Source organism: Octodon degus, unplaced genomic scaffold, assembly GCF_000260255.1.
Source record: "Octodon degus isolate 3935 unplaced genomic scaffold, OctDeg1.0 scaffold00225, whole genome shotgun sequence".
Classification (NCBI taxonomy): Eukaryota; Metazoa; Chordata; class Mammalia; order Rodentia; family Octodontidae; genus Octodon; species Octodon degus.
The window spans coordinates 1,789,739-1,806,959 of NW_004524801.1; the positions used below are offsets into that span (position 1 = coordinate 1,789,739).

Genomic DNA, 17,221 nt, shown 5'->3' on the forward strand with positions numbered 1-17,221 from the left:
TCCTCCTCTTCTTCTTCTTCTTCTTCTTCTTCTTCTTCTTCTTCTTCTTCTTCTTCTTCTTCTTCTTCTTCTTCTTCTTCTTCCTCTTCTTCTTCTTCCTCCTCTTCCTCCTCTTCTTCCTCTTGCTCTTTCACAGGAATCAAACTCAAGACCTTCTGCTTGCCAGGATGCTGAGATATATCCCTGGCAAGACATGCTTCTTTTTAAGCCATCCATTGCATGTTGTAGTACTTTTGTTACAAAGCCATAGAAAACAAATACACATTTTGATACTTAGAAGTAGATTGGTAGAGTAAGAAAATCTTAAACCGTGAGATGGACAGTGGGCATGACCTGGAGGGACCTTGAAGGGGGTTTTAAGGAAAGTTCACAGATCTTGAAGAAAAGCCCAACATCTACAGTCTGTGTACTCCAAGGCTACATGCAGCTTCAGGGTACAGCTTATTGTCTTAACAGAGAATGGGTGCAGATAGGCTGAGATATCCCTTCAGGTGCCTCGGCTGCCTCAGCCATTGATTTGGCCTTGAGCAGCCGTCTCTTCACTCTTCACCCTTCAGCCCATGTGCCACATAAGCAGAACTGTCCATGTGCAGGAGGACATGCATAGACTGAGAAGCAATGCTCAAGCCAGGGCCACTGCCACTGGCCACTTCAGCACCCCCCTCCCTGGGCCAGGCTGGCCTAGGTGTATTTCAGATAGAACCCACTTAGGGCATGACAGAGAATACAGGGGCACTACTCTCCTCTCTCTGAGCTTTTCTGGGAGAGGTTCTTGGAAATTCTTGGTACAAGCACGTGTCTAACTGACAAGAGTTGGGGGTCCCTGGAGAGGCTCACAGGATCGTGGGGGCATCACACCTGTAAGTGGGGCTTGTACACACATGTTCTTTTAAGAGGCACCTTCTCCAAACCACTCTGCCTCCTCCTGTCAAACATACCCTATGTGTGACCGACACAATTTAAAAATAAATAAATAAAACAATAATCTGAACTACAAATTCAGAAATAACAGGCCACGAAGGTGGGATATGTACTGCAGGAAAAGCACATAGAAGTTTACTCCCTTTACTCTGCCAAGACTCATCCTTTAATAAATAAAGACTCCAACAGGAAAGAAAAAGAAAAAGGCCAGAGAACAAATGTGTGCAAGAACAAACACAATAACCACAAAAACATGAGGGAACTCTTCGAGTCATTCATAATTCAAGAAAGGCAAATTAAAACAACATTGTAGGGCCATTTTATACCTCTTAAATTGGAAACATTCAGGAAAGTCATACAGGAGGCTGCCAAGGCACAGGGAAGCCCACCATTGCACCGCACTGTTTACATGTATAAATTGGCACAAAAGGTTTTTGGGAAGAACTCTGAGGATACACATGATGAATGTATAAACAGCCCATGTCTTCTTTCATAGAAAATATATGAGAATTTATCTTAAAGAAATAATCTAGAAGAAAGGAAAAGCTATAAACACAAATTCATTATATATTATTTATAATTTTTGGAAAGTTAGAAACAATAAAGAATATTCAGCCACTAGGGAATAATTAAGTTGCAAAATACATCCCTGTCACAAGATAAAAGACATGATCAACATTGTTAAGATCTTTTTGGGCCACATGGAAAAGCACTCATGATATAAAATTCGATGAAAGAAAAGCAGAGTGTAAATTGTCACTTTGTAAAATTTATGCTCAGACACCAGAATTTAGAAGAAATTTAAAAAAATATCTTGTTCTTTGATGGGCAAAATTTGTAATTCAATCTTTCTCTTATTTCTGTTAAGTATTATTATGGTGTTTGTGCAGAAGAATTATGATGATGGTGATAATAAGAATAATGCTTTAGAAAGCTCAGAAAATGCTCTCTCCCTAGCGTGTGGGCACTAAGGCACACTCTGCTGCTGTGGGACCTGGAGTGGGGCCCACCCCTGAGCATGCTCTGGAAGCCTGGTGGTCTCCACTGCATGCTCCTCTGGTGTGCGCTGTGTCTAAAGCACATGAGTTTGCCCAACTCTAATTTATGTGCACGAAGAGAAGCACACAGCTCACCCCTTCAAACCAGGTGCTCAAGGACACAAATTGCAGAGCTTGCAATGAGAACCAGTCCTTGGCTCATACTCTCATCCACTCAAATTCATGCCAGGGTTTCAGGCTAAGGATAAATAGCCCCTTCCCCTCCTTCAAAGCCATTCGCCTGAACTGCAGTTCTATCTGGGAACACAGAGCAGCGATCTCACACACACAAACTGGCAGCCTGTGGCCCAGATGTGGCCTGTAGGCATGTTTTGTTTGGCTCGTGGAGTGTTTTAAAAGTTGGAACATTTCACATTTGTTTTAAACACAGATTTCCTGCATCTCATGACCAGTTAGAAGCTATGACAGCACCAGGCCTACATTCTCAGCCTGCAACCAGACAACCATTGCTCCACAGGACCTGGGTGTGGGTGTCTGACGGTGCTTAGGAAATGCTCTGAGTCATCTGCACAGCTCAGGGTTCACGTGGGCACCCACTCTGCGCCAGGTGCTGCATTCCACACAGTCCCTGGACTGCTCAGCTTCTGCAGAGCTGGACCACACATACATCACGTGGACTATTCTCATGCTAGAAGGCCAATCAGAAGGACAGCGGCCACAAGGCACTGAGCTGGTGGGTGCTGGGGAAATGCTTTGTGATGGCCTAAGAGTTGATTCTTGAATCAGGACACAAGTCAGCTACACAAAGGAATGATGTGAGAACAATCCAAACGAAGGGAATAGCTTGTGCCAAGGCCCAGGGCTATGAATGAGGGTGGGATGCTCCAGAGGTAGGGAAGGAAGAGGACAGTTCTGTAGAAACACAGCTGGAGACTCATTTGTTCTCATTACAATAAGCAGAGTGTAGGGCTTTACCTAGGGAGACATGTGATCTATTTGATTTACATAATATCCCTTTGCTGCTGAGCGAGGAGAGGAGGCAGCCTTAACAGTCCAGATACCCAATGGGTTGGGACCAAAGGGGCCAGGTTAGAGCTATGCTGCCAGAGCCTAAAGAATTTGTGGGAAGAGTAGAGAGGCAGCTGGTAAGAGATGGAGTCAAAAGAATATGTATTTTCTTTTTTTTTTTTTTTAGAATATGTATTTTCTAGAGGGTAACATTAAAACACATTTAAACCAGAGGACTAAACTTCTAGCTGTATGAAGAGTACATGCCAAGCATAGTTTAACACTGTGATGCGCAGTGTACCGGGGCCAGGGAGCAAATGACTTCTTAGCATTCAGTTAGATAAAGAATGTGTACCAGCAGGCAAAGGTTTATATCTACATGGACAGGCGAGTTTCCATGTAAGGCTGAGGGCTGGGATGAGCTGGGCTCCCTCCAGGGCCACCTGTGACTCCTTTTTGGTTCCTCCACCCTGCAAAGGACAGGATGAGAGGGTCCTGGCACTCTGGCTGTGGCTCAGAAACGCAGGGAAGGGCCTGGTGTCAGGGACAATGCTCCTGGAATGAAGGGACAAAGGAACTGAGGCGCTGGAGGGTACAGGGCAGGAGGGGACAGAGCGAGTTGGCAGGTCATTAGTGCCAGTGCTCACGCTGTTGAGCCTGGATGGCTAAGCAAGAGGCGCAGTCCTTATTCACCAGCCGTCCCACATCAGTGATGTTATACAAACCAACCTGTGAACCAAGTCCCCATGGAAACCTATCTTTTAGCCATGCTGTCTGCTCACATTTTATTTGCCTGATTATTTTTCCTTTTTAAACTCGATTCCCATTCAACTTACTGGGAAAGTATAAGGCAGCAACTACTGGGTGCAAGTCATGGGCCAACAGGTCTAAGAGCCAGGTCAAAAGAAGTTTGCTTAGAGGAGCAGCTGACATGGTTGCTTCCTGCTGTCCCCCAAGGAGCATGATGCCAGCTTAGCACCAGCAGCCTGAGAAGTGGGTATCTTTCCTCTATGTGAAGACCAGTAGGGAGTGTGGCAGAACGCATGAAGAGACAGCAGCTCACCATGCTCTGCCTTACCTCCGTGAGTCCCTTCTGGAAAAGTCTCTCGAGTGATAAGAAATTTAAGAATTTTTAAAAAATAGAGTCCTTTCTCTGCAGAAAGGGACAGTCTAGTCTAGCAAGGGTTCCCAGATCAGCAGATCGCACAGAGTAGCTGCAGGAAGCTGACAAGGGCAGTGGCAGATCTCATTTCAAGAAGGATGCTTCTGGCCACCGTGGCGAGAAGGGCAAGCCTGAGAGTAGGGAGCATTGGCCAATGGCCCGGGCTATGGTCCCTTCACCTAAGGCAGCAGCAGGGAGTGGGTGGGAGGGGCTGGAGATAATGAAGAGAGAAACCCATGCTGCTATCTGAACATGCCTAGGTGCTATCTGAGAGGGAGCACAGAGCTTTAGGGAGTCACAGGTCACTTTGGGGGAATGGAGCAAAGGGTAATGCCACTAATAGACAGTGGAGACCCACCCTCACAAGTGTCTCTCTGCCCACTTAGCAGCCAAGTCTGTGATGCTGGGAGCCCTATCCCTCAGATCTAAGGGGCAATTGGATGCCCATGCCAGCCTTCCTTTATGGTCTGCCAGTGCTGCACCCTAACAGACCTCCCTCGGTGTTGACAGAGAAGCCCTCCTGGAACACTGACTAGGCCAGTACTGGTCAATTTTTAGTTACTGTAATGAAATGCCTGAGGCTGGGATCTTCACAAAGAAAAGAGATTTATGATGGCTCACTGTTCTGCCCCATGGTCAAGGGGCTGCATGATGGCCTTCTTTGCAGTGTCCATGGGTAGCACAGGACATCACATGGCAAGAGACAAGTAATATGTTTTGTCTGTGCTTGTCTTTTTTCTCTTAATGCCACCAGTATTCAATCATGGGAACTCCACTGAGATGAACTTATCCAATTCTAATCACTCCCTAAAGGCCTTGCCTCTAAACTCTATAGTTAGATTAGGTTCTACTCTCTTACTACCTCCCAGTGGTGATTAAATTTCAGCATATGAACCGTTGGGGAAAACAATCAAATCACTATGCAAACCATTCTGCCCCTGCCCCATAAGATTAGTCCCTCTCTGAATGCAATCTCATCCCCAACAGTCTGAGAATCTTAACTTTTTCCAGCATTATTTCAAAAGTCTGAAGTGTCACGTGAGACACAAGGCAAACTCCTTGCACTTGTGAGCGTATAAAATCAAGACATATTATCTATTTCTAGGATGCAATAGCAGGGTAAACATGCCTATTCCAAACAGAAGGAACAGGGAAACTGAAAGCCATTACCCCAGAGCAAGGCCAAGACTCAGGAGGGCAGATATTGCAAGTCTGGCGTCTTTGCACACCGCAGTGAGGGGTAGGCTCCTAGGGCCTTAGTATGGTTTTCTGGCCACAGGCCTTGGTTAGTCTCTCATGCAGCCCTCCTCAGTGGGAGTTGCATATGACTCAGTTTACGCTTTCTGGGATCCCGGGCAAGTGTCTACTCCTATGGTCTACTAGGTATTGCCCCACCAAGGACTCTTTGTAAGAGTTCTGACATCATGACTAACTTCTGCCTGATTTCCCAAGCTTTCTTTTGAAGCCACCATAATACTGCAGAAGCTCTTGCAGGCATTCTGCATACCTGCAAAGTATCACAACATAGAACCCCCAGTGTAGCACCGGCACAAGCTGCAACCAGGTCTGCTTAACTCCAGGCCTTTTTCCAATGGTCCCAATGCAAAGTAAGTGCCTCTTTTTAATTCACTAATCACCTTAGCAGTGGTTTCTCAGCCACACCCTTACATGCCTTTTCTTAGCTCTTTCCTTGGCCAGGCTGTAAATTTTCCAGGTTTTTCTGCTTTGCTCTTTAGCTCCTAAATCTCACTGTAGATCTGGCTAAAAGCCAATAATACCCATGTTGCAAACCGAACATTTTGTTCTTTTTTTTGAAATAGCCCTTGAAAAACAAACTAATCAATCCACCACCTTTATGTTTAGTCTTCCCCAAAGTCTTAGGCATCAGACTTGCACAGAAATGCTACAGCAGGCACTTCGCTACTTCATGACAAGGATGACTGAGCACTCCTCCAGGTCCCAGTAGGCTTTTCATTTCCAGCGGAGACTAATTCCCTAGTTTCTTCTGAACAGCACCAAAAAAAGCCAATAATGCTCTCTCCATAGCAACACGAGCTTTTTCCAGCCTGATCCTCCACATTCTTCCAATCTCTCCCCATTACCCAATTCCAAAGCCACTTCCACAGTTTCAGGTAATAGCCCCACACTCCCAGTACCTGTTCTCCCTACTAGTTTGTTTGCCAGACTTGAGCTGGGTGACATGAAGAAAAAGTTTTATTTTGACCTGGGTTCTTATTCAGTGTTAAGGACCTACATGTGGTTGTAGCTTTCTTGCTGGCGGACTCCCAGGAGAGTGCAGGACATCACATAACGAGAGACAGGGAACACACGTGTGTGTCTTTTCTGATCTCTCTCTTCTTGTAAAGCCACATGGATTCAATCACAGGGCCTCTACCCTGATGACCTTATCTAATTCCCTTCTCTGAAGGTGGGAAGCCCCCTACCTTCCTAAACTCTCACAAGTGAAATTAAATGTCATCACATGAACCCTTGGGGGGCACAATGAAATCATATGCAAACCACCACAAGGCCTTTGGAGACATATCCAGCATCCTATCCTGGCCCTTGCTTGGTCTTACATAAGTGCAGTTTAGGCCACTGATACTATTTTTAGTTTAAAATACTACTTAGGCATGGACTTCTTTTTTTAAATTAATGTTTAATTGCAAATGCAACCCATGAATAATTTGTAATTAGTTAATTCATCAAGGAGCTAATTTTAGAAGTGGATTGATAAATACAACTCCTGAGGCTGTTTCACACCCTGGTCTATTCTCTCTCATAACACAGCAGAAAGATATACACTTTTACTGCATTGCCAGCTGCAGTGCAATGGCTAACTTCACACATTAGTGGGCTACAGTGCTCAGCTGTGGTCAAGCACCAGGGCAGACATGGCTATGCAGTATTTTTAAAGACATGACTGACATTTAAATCAGATTTGCAGTGAAGCAGATTGCCCACCATGATGTGGGTGGGCCTTGTGCAATCAGTTGAAGCCCTAGGAACAAAGACTGAGATTTCCCTAAAAGAGAATTCTCCTCAAGCTTGCAACACAGAAATTCTGCCTGTGTTTGCAGCCTGCTGTTCTGTAGAATTTTGACCAAAAACTGCAACGTCAACCCTCCCTGGGATTTCCAATCTTCTAAGCTGCCATGAAAATTTAAGACTTGCCAGTCTTATGGTCTTGAGAACACCGTCCTTGTGACCTCTCCACACACATATGCATATACTATTGGTTCTGTTTCCGGCCAACAACACAGGATGCCTTTGATGGGTGGAGCTATCAGACCCATATTATAGCATCATCCTTTAGCTTCAAGCTGCAGCTATCTAAGACTTATTCTCTGAGCTCTTCTTGATACTACCCAGTCTGGCCTCAAGACCTTGAACTGGCCTTTCACTCTGCTGGGACACTGATTCCCAGGTTCCCGCTGGCTCTCACCTCCCTCATCCAAGGATGCTCAGCATTGCCTCTCACTCTACAAAACTGGGGCTCTATGCAAAGCGCCCCTCTGGCCTTCTCCACTTCCCTTCCCTGGTGAGTTTTTCTCCATAGATGTATCTGTACTCGATACATGACATACAGTCATCTCTCAGCAGAGGACGAGTTCCAGGACCCCCTACAGGTACCAAAAGGCATAGACGCTTGAGTCAATTGTATAAAATGGTGTCATATTTGCATATAACCTATATACATCCTCTCCTATATTCTGTTTAGCTCTTTATCATTCCTAATACAATATAAAAACTATGTAAGTACTTATTATACTGTATTTACAAAATACTGATGAGGAAAAATGTAGATATTCAATACATGCAAATTGTTTTCCAAATATTTCTAATCTGGGATTCATTGAATCCACAGAAGTGGAACCCAGAGGTATGGAGTACCAAATGTGTTAGTTCCTTTCTTATCTGATTTTCATGGCCTCTTCCTCAGTTGCTGGAAGATCAGACCCATGACTCTGCCAACGGTGTTGGTCCCTGAGGGCTCCCGACTGCCTTAAGTAGGCTGTGTATACAGCAGGAGCTCAGTAACTGCTTGATGTGGAATGACTGAACAGTTGACAGATTCAGGAACATGCAGCAGAAAGAGGCCTGCTCGTGGCGGGTCAGCAGCTCTCTGCCCTTGACTTGCCCTCCAATCTGGGTACTGGCCCTAGAGCAACTGCCTTCCATGGGGATCCGGTTCCAAGATCTACTCAATCAGCCCCTGATCATGCCCACAGCACACATACCAAAGGGGGGCAGCCGCTCTGCTTCCGAGGAGCACACATCCCTCTCCCGCGTCTTCCTGCCGTAGGTCGCAGAGTAGATGTTGAGCAACTTGGACTCATGGCAGTGCAGCTTCAGCTCATGGTCCTCGCACACAGTTTTGTTTTTTAATTCATCTGAAGCAGAAATAAAAATCAGCGGCACCATCAGCTTCCTTGGGAAGGAGTCAGTGGGGACTGCTCAATCCTGGCCACTAATTCAAGCTGCTTCACTCAGAGAAGGCCACAGTCATGACAAAGCCCTATAAACAAAGCCCTGGGGGAGGAACAACCTGTATACACCACGACCAACCCTGGAAACACACAGGCAAAAACTCAAGAGAAGCATCTAGGTAAACCTCAGCACAGATTCCACAACCAGCTTTGGTGTGGATATGAGTACTTTAAGTGTGCGTGTAGCTAAAAAGAGAGAAAAGAGTCTACTCTGGGCAACTAAATGAGCCTCTGAATCAAAATAAAAGAAATTTTAAAGGGGACATATAGCTCAGTGGTAGAGCTCTTGGGTAGCACACATAAGATCCTGGATTCCATTCCCAGCACTGAAAAACAAAACAAAATAAAAAACAAAAGGAGAGATAATACAAAAGCAAATGATGGGGGCTGGCAAGATAGCTCAGCTTTCTAAAGAGCCTGCTTAGGCAAGCTTAGGCAAAGCACAGGACCCCTCCCAGGCACAACATGCCACTCCAGTCCTACCCCCAGGGTGGGCTGAGCTGGCCAAAAAAAAAAAAAAAAAAAAAAAAAAAAAAAAGCAAATGATGGGAAGGTAAGGAAATGGACACAAACATGGTGCTATGGCAATGGTGAGCAGAAACACTGAAACAGCAGCCAGGATTTGGAAGCAGACTTATTTACATTGACAGGCACTGGTCAGATTCCTCATTCCCAGAATATCAGGTTCTGATCTCTGGTCTAAGGCTTATGTGGGATAAGCAAGCAGGAAGTACAGAGGCAGAATGGCTTGTCAACTGGGGATTGGTTCTTACGACATGATCATATTGACCAGCTATGCATCACAGCGACCAGCCATTTCTAAGAGACAGAAGCAACTGCAACTGGAACAGGAACTATTACCCAGGGAACTAAGAAACTGAAGTATGCTGGCTGGGGGGCAGCATTTTCTGTTACACTATGTCTGTGAAGTGGGCCCTAAACTAGTAACCCAGGATCAACTGTCCCTAGGGGCATTCTAGGCTGGGATCATTGGAATCAAGTGTGCTTTGTTCACAAAAAACATAGGGAAAAGCTTCTCTGTTAATCTGTTTACTGGAATAAAATCTTTTTTTTTGCAGTGTCATGCAGTGAAATCATAAATGCACTGAAGAGAAAACAGACTATTGATTTTTTTAGGGTATACTCCCAAACCACTCAATGAATACACATTTTAATGAAGATTTCATTTTTAAAATAGTAATTGCTAACATTCCAGACACAAAGGGCTCCACATAACATAATTCCAGGTACAGTAGGTCACCTCCCCAAATCCAAGGCTTAGCTTTCCAAGGTTTCAATTACTCCTGGTCAACCGCAGACTAAAAATATTTAATAGGAAGTTCTAGAGAGGTGAACTACACCCACAAAACATTTATTACAGTTGTTATAATTGCTCTATTTTATTATTATGTTTATCTTTCACTGTGCCTAATTTATAAACAAAACCCTAGCATGGGTATGCATATGCTTCAGGAATCCCAGAGAGGTCTTGGAACACACTCCTACACAGGAAGGGAAGCTACTGTACTGTGCTCTATCACTTGATAACAGGGATAGTCCTGAGAAACGTTTCATTGGGGAATTTCATCATTGTGTGGCCATAGGGTATGCACTTACACAATCAAGATGGTAGAGCCTGCTACCATGACCTGCTACACCTGGGTCACAGGGTATAGCCCATTGCCCCTAGGCAACAAATCTGCTCAGCACGTCTCTGTACTACTGAATGCCACAGGGAACTGTAGCACAATGGAGGGTATCTGTGTACCTAAATACATATAAACAGAAAAGATACAGTAAAAATACTAGGTGATGGGAAACTTACAGCTCTATTGTAATTTTATGGGACCACTATCATATATGCGGCCTGATACCGAGTGCAAGGTCCTTATGACACATGTGACCATCTACAAAATATCCGGAAAGGGTAAGTCTTTAGGGGGCAGAATTAGGATCAGTGGTTTCCTAAGACTGAAGGGCTGGGGAGATGGCTCAGTAGAATAAGCACTTCCCTGGCAAGTGCAAGGGCCTGAGCTCAATCCCTGGTTCCACAAAAAAAAAAAAAAAAGTGACAGTGTCATCAAGAAGGGACAGGAAATGGAAACAAACTTTTTGAGGTGATGGGAATGTTCTAGAGCTGGACTGTAGTTGTAGGCATACAACTCAGGAAACTTACCAAAGGTCATCAAATTTTATGCTCAAAATGGGAGAATTTATATGTTATATAAATTATAAATCAATTAAGATATTTTTTTCAGTGTGTTTGCAATATACAATAGCCATGTTTACTTGAAGAAATTGGCATATGCATATAACATGTCTTGATTATTTTTTATACCATTATCCTTCTCCTTTACAAAATGAATAATAACTAATATTTATTGAACAGGTTCTCCCCTCCAAGCTATTCTAAGAGCTTTAGCTGAGTTGATAAATTTAATATTCAAAAGCCCTTCAGTAAGCTACTTTTTCATATCCTTTGCATGTTGCCTTTTAGTGATTGCTTGAAGGAGCCAATCACATAATGTTAACTTTTATGATTTCTATGTTAGAAAATTCCTCTCATGTGGGCTAGGGATAAAATTCAGCGGCACTCCTGGTTTCAATCCCCAGGCCACAGGAAGGAAAAGTTCAGGCTCTCAACTTGGCCAGCAGCATTAGTGCTGCTAACGCCCAGCGCTGTTCTGAATGCTGTCCTCCCCCTTTGCCACACTTGCTTTCTGTGGTTTTAGCTATCTGCATAGTCAACCGCAGTCCAAAATTTTATTTTTATGTATGCATGTATGTATGTATGTATGTATTTAAAACAAGACTACTTTTCTTTATTGGTAAACATAAGATGGTTAATTTAGCATCTTTTGCAAGCTTCCTGCACCAGCACACACATTCTCAGCATGAACTGCTGAAGTCCCAGCACCAGAAGCACACAACACAGCAAGAAGGCAAAGGGGCTAGGAGCAAGGTGTTCACGGGTTCAAACTTTGGGACTGAAACAGCTGGTAGAAAGGCACCAAATTGGGGTGTGCAGACTTGGCAGCTGGGGACAAGGGGTCAGCCAAGGCACCCAACATCTTCAACAGGTCATGGAACCCCACAAAGAGCTTCTAAGGCTGCACAGGGCCTGGTGGGAAAGAAGCTGTGGGCCACTCAGGGAAGGTGGTGGTGAGGGGTCTGAGAGCAGCACAGAACTGTCCTTCCCCAGCCTCTGGCTGCAGACAACATTGCCCCAGACCTGGAGGCTGAGTCTGGGCTCCCCTCAGGGTAGTCATGGACATGGGCTGTCGTCCAAGCACACTGTTGAGGTCAATTTGGCTATCCAAAGACCTTTTCTTCCTGTACGGTGAGGTACAGGGGAGCCCTGCAGTCTGGGAGGTCCCCAGAAACCAGACCCCCTCATGGGGCTGATTTTAGAAAAGGCAGAAACTGCCCAAAAGGTACCCAGACAAGTATCCCACATCTGTGGGGTGACCAAGGGAAGCAGATCCAGAGACCCTTTATCCCCTCACTTCTTTTTGGTATCACATTTATTGACTGGACAGGATGTCACCTCCTGATAACCTCTGCCCCAAACTCTTAGGACACATGCAGTCACCTTGGCATGGGACAGGGAGAAGGTGGTTGAAAAAGGACTTGGTGGCCCAGGGATAGAGCTCAGCTCAGCAGCATAGAGCCTGCCTGGCAAGCATGAAGTCATAAGTCTGATTCCTGGTACTAAAAACAACAACAACAACAAAAAACAAACAAACAAACAACAACAACAACAAAAAAACCCTACTTGGAATCTTGAGTGACTTCCCAGGAAGGGAGTGAAGAGGGCCCCAAAGCCAAGGCTGAAAGACCTTGGTCCTTGGCTGCAGAACCTCAAAGGACACAGAGACATTTTTCAGTTGGGTGTCAGCAGAAACTGAACCCCCAAAAGTGGGGGTGGGGGAGATTGTCAAGGAAAGCAGCCCCCAGCAACTGTCTATTCACCGGGGGTGTCACTGCGGGCCTGAAGCAAAAGCCTGCAGTCTGGTTCTCTGGCGGCTCATGAGGGCAGCTTTGGCATCGCAAGAGCTAGGCTGGTCCCTTGTCGCCAGAAGATAAATTTGAGCTTATGAAGAGAGGCTCACATGCCAAGGCCCATCTCATACCCAACCTCAACATTCTGCCTTTCCACCCCAAGTATAGGGCTTCAGCCCCAGAAAGAGGATGACTCCAGGGAGCCGTGGGTCACCTCCCACTGGAGTGCAGGTTGGCAGGAAGGAGGTGGCCAGAACCCTAAATCTTCTACTCCTGAACCTGGAAGCCCCTCAGGTGCACCAGAGGGGTTAGACTTTCTTAGGCAAGCACCTGGAGACTGGAGATGTTACTCTGAACCAGAGCTAGGAAGTGACCTGCACACTGGATCTGTCCTTTTACGTTAAGGCCCACCAGGTGCCAGGGTCCCTACCTCCCCCTCAAAGGTCCAGGCACCACTCTGAAGGAGGCCCCTGCCTGCCTCACTGCACCTTCTAGAAAATGATGCCAGGGGCCCAGGGAGATGGCTCAGTAGAATAAGCCCTTCCCTGGCAAGTGCAAGGGCCTGAGTTCAATTCCCAGTTCTGAAAGAAAGAAAGAAAGAAAGAAAGAAAGAAAGAAAGAAAGAAAGAAAGAAAGAAAGAAAGCAAATGGTGCCAGGAAAGGGGGACCCTGGAGTTTCCCCTGCTTTTTCTCCCCACTCCCTGGGGGAAGCAGCTGTATGAGAAGCCTCTCTGACTCTGCCGCTGATCTCACCAGGCCGGAGGCTCAGGCTCAGGCGGAGCTGGGGGCTTGAGGCACGGGCCACCCAGGGGTCCTGAGATGTGATTGAGGTGGGGGCCTGGAGAGATAGGGCTGTGGGGAAGTCAGGCCCCAGCAAGGCAAGGAGACAGTGCATTACCAAGTCCCAGCACAAGGTGGAGCGAAGACAAGCCTGCCTGCAAGGGAGACCTCACTCTTCATCCTCAGCCCCTCAAGAAGGTGGTGCTATGGGTCACCCACCAGAGCAAAACCAGACAGGAAGGCAGGCAGACCTGGGGGGCTGGGAGCCTCAGGCCATGGTGACAGAAGTTTCAGTAATATTTCAGGCTGAAGAAGCCCACGCTAGATGGGGACTCTCACAGTGACTGTGATGAGGTTGGCTGTGACATTGGTGACAAAGACATGCTCAATGAGGCTTCAAGTGGGCTTTCAGTCCTGGCTGGTCTGGACAGAAAATGGCAGACTTTGTCCAGCCCCTAGCAATGAAGATGAGTCAGGGTCTGAGTCCGAAGTGCTGTTCTGCTCACCTGAGCTTGGAGGGGGTGGCTGCCTAATACTCTTTTCCTGCAGCTGTGTGGCCCTCCTGCCACCAGAGGCTGTGCTGCCCTTGGTGTTCTCCCTCTTGCCAGAAGGGGTGGACACAGCCACCACCCTGGAGACCAGCTTCTCACCTTTGCCCATCTCTATGGGCACGCAGGCCCTGCCTGCCCCAGCAGAACCACTTCCAGTCCCCTTCCCTGTGGTTCAGGTGGTAGCAGAGACAGCCTTGGTGGCCGGGGCATGGTGGGCAAGCAGGCCCACCCCGGGCATGCTGGTGTTGACACTCTGTAAGTCCAAGACTTGCAGGCTCAGCTCTTGGGTGGGCGCTGCCTGGGAGCCTGGGCTCCCAGTAGGGACCTTGCCACTGCCGTGGGCATGGGGAGCCCCCCCTGCACCGCTCCCTTTCTGCTCAGCAGCTCTGCCGCTCCCAGGGGGCTTTGAGACTTTGCTTCCTGGGAGGCTCATCCCCAGCTCCGCCTTCTGCGTCCTCACCTTCAGGTACAGCCCGAGGCCACACTTGCCAGTGGTCTGGGCCTTGAGCGTCAGTCTGCTGGTGGCCTGGGCCTGGGCCTGGCCCTGACTCATGGGGTTCATGTCGTGCACAATGGAGCTCTGCCAGCTGATGCCGCCATGGCTGGGGCTGCCTGCCATGCCTTTTATCAGGCTGGCCAGGTTCTCTGGGGTGGCCGTGACACTGGGGCCACTGCAGGTCACCTTAGTACTGGCTGCAGAGCTGCCAGGCCTGCCACAGGGGCACTGAGTGGAGGGGGCAGCTTGCCGGCCGGGACCCCCAGGTCCTTGCGAGCAGTCTTCAGCACCTAGGCCAGGCTCACAGGTCTGCGGGCCGCCTTCTGCTCAGGCGGCAGGGGCTTGCGTCCTCACTTCTTCTGGATGGGATCCTGAAGCTCGGGCTTGGCCACCAGGATCTGGGCTTTCTTCTGAGGCACTGGGTGGGTCTCTCGGCCTCCGGGGTCCCTCTTGGCTTCTAAGTCACTGTCATCCTCTTCATCTGAGGAGGAGGAGGAGGATATAGAGGAAGAGGAGGAACTGCTGGATTTGGATTTGGAGGGGGCATCGGATTCCTTGAGCTTGGAACGCCGGTTGTAGGATGACATCACCTTGTGCTTCCTTGGCCTGCCCCTGGGTCTCTTGCCTCTCTTCCGGTTCCACACCTCATTGTCATGTTCCTTCTGCTGGAAGGCCAGGAGCAGCCTCGGGTCCAGAATGCTCTCCTCCAGCTCCCAGCTATTATGTTTGGAGGACCAGCTGTGCCACTTGACCAGGCTCCAGCTTCCCTTCATGCCACCACCCTCTAGGGCCCAGCCCTGGCCCGGCCCCACACCCAGGGACCCGTGCTGCATGCAAAGCCCAAAATTTTAAATGGAAAATTCTAGAAGTAAACAATTCATAAGCTTTACACTGTGCATTCTGACGAGTAGCATGCTGAAACTTTTGCTGTCTGGCTCTGTCCCACCCCGGTCATGAATTGTCCCCTGTTCCAGTATATCTGTAGTACATAGGTTCCCTGCCATCAGTCATTTAGGGGCTGTCTTAGTTATCAGATTGATCACCACAGTATTGTATTGTTTGTCTCCAGATTGCCCTTATTTTTCTTAAAAATGGTCCCAGAGCTTTAGAGTGTTGATGCTGGCCATTTCATGGCAATGTGTTGTTGTACTTATTTTATTTAATTGCCCCCCCTTTTTTATTTAGTACAGGATCTACAGGGTCTCACTGCGTGGATTGGACCTGTAGTGATCCTCCTGTTTTCAGCCCCCCAAGCGCAGGGATTACAGGTGTGCGTCACCTTGCCCAGTCGTCTCAGTGCGCCCCGGGGGCAAGACCCGCACAGCATGCCTGGAGTTCAAACCCAAGCTGCTGCAATCTGCTAATTACCCACTTTTGCTAAACTCTTGTGATGCCTAATTTGTAAAGTAAACTTTATCATAGGTATGCAGGTATAGAAAAATCATGGTGTACAGAGTTCAGGCATCCCGTGGGGGTCCTGGAACATTCCTCTGGGGGTAAGGACTGGGGACAGAAATCAGGCTACGGATGGTCACAAAATCCCCACTGTTCTTGTCATTTAACACACAGGAGACCCACCATGAAGAGGGAAGTTCATCAAGTGGGTGAGAAAATGCTTAGCAGGTGCTCTGCCTGCTCACTGGAACCTTAGCGTAACTTGGAGCCAAAGAAAAGTTTTATTTTCTTTTGCTGAAAGCACTGAATCTGACTGGGTTAGTGGTCAGGGTGGGCCGGACCCTCCACAATGGCAGGAGTTTTCTGCTCCCTGAATGAGCAGATGCTAAATCTCACCAATACCACCATCTTGCCCAGCTTTAAACGCCCAGGGTAATCTCTGGCATTTGCTGCAAACAGGAGGGTGCAGAAGACACACAGCGGAGCTAAAGACCCCTCCTGGCCAGCGACAGTTGATCCAGTAGAAGGGTAGGAGAAGATGGGGGGAAATCCAAGCCTTAGCTCAGCAAGCTGGAAACTTTTTGATGAGATTAGGGTTTGTTTTTCTTTTTTTCTTAACTCAGATTTTTTTTAATTACAAGAGTATTTTCTTTTTCAGTACATGAAGAAATGTACTTAGTTTGATTTATTAAAGCCCATTCAGCGAAAGTAGCCTCAATGCCAGCAAAACCCACCCAGTATAACCCAACACCCACAGATAAGGCCCTGGGGGAATTTATGCCCAGATTACAGGCCCACCATCTTCTGAGTGGGGGCAGCCCCTGAGCGTCAGGTTGTCCTTGGAGTCCCTGTTGTGTGATGTTGAATCACCTGGCTCCCTGGGATTGTGCTAATTCACTGGCACCTAAGAGTGACATTTCTGGGCTCTAAAAGACAATGGGACTGCTAGCATAATTGCTACTCTCCTTAGAAGACTAGAACTTGTCATGGAACTGGATTTAGAGTGCTCATTTGGTCTCGGAGTAGATGTATGGGCAGCTTTCCAGAGCTGGGTCACCAAACCCCTGTGGCAGCAGACAGGGAGAGCAACAGGATCCTGGAAAGACAGAATCACGTCACGACACAGACGACAACAGCAACAAAATTCTCCTTCTGATTCTACCACTTACAGGGCTGTACATACCACTCATATTCTCTTTAATAATACATATCCAGAGGCTCCTCCACTTGCAGCAGGACTACGTCCTCATAAACCCATCCAGGTTGAGAATATTGTAAGCCTTCTTTAGTTTTGGTTTTGGCTTTCATGACTGGGCCACCCTACCACTGAGCTATAGCCCTTTTGTTTGTTTGTTCTGTTTTAGTTTTTGAGACAGGGTTTTGCTAAGTTGTCCAAGTTGAATTCAAACTTGTCATCT

At 47.3% G+C, this 17,221-nt stretch overlaps 1 protein-coding gene and 1 pseudogene across 9 annotated transcripts in view; both read right to left on the minus strand.

Moving 5' to 3' along the window:
• Positions 1-17,221, minus strand: part of Eva1c (eva-1 homolog C) — a 115,865-nt gene that overhangs the window by 47,729 nt on the left and 50,915 nt on the right. For 7 of the 9 annotated variants that reach the window (XR_002818962.1, XM_023705592.1, XM_023705587.1 and 4 more), the window contains one exon: positions 8,331-8,483. The exons of 1 other annotated variant lie outside the window; for it this stretch is intronic. Coding sequence is in view for 7 of the 8 variants with exons in the window: in XM_023705592.1 (XP_023561360.1) it covers positions 8,331-8,483 (153 nt within the window). In the remaining variant the exon portion in view is untranslated. The remainder of the gene's footprint in view (positions 1-8,330; positions 8,484-17,221) is intronic. One more of the 9 variants, XM_023705585.1, reaches the window with a different exon arrangement.
• Positions 13,652-15,181, minus strand: LOC105744096 (annotated as a pseudogene).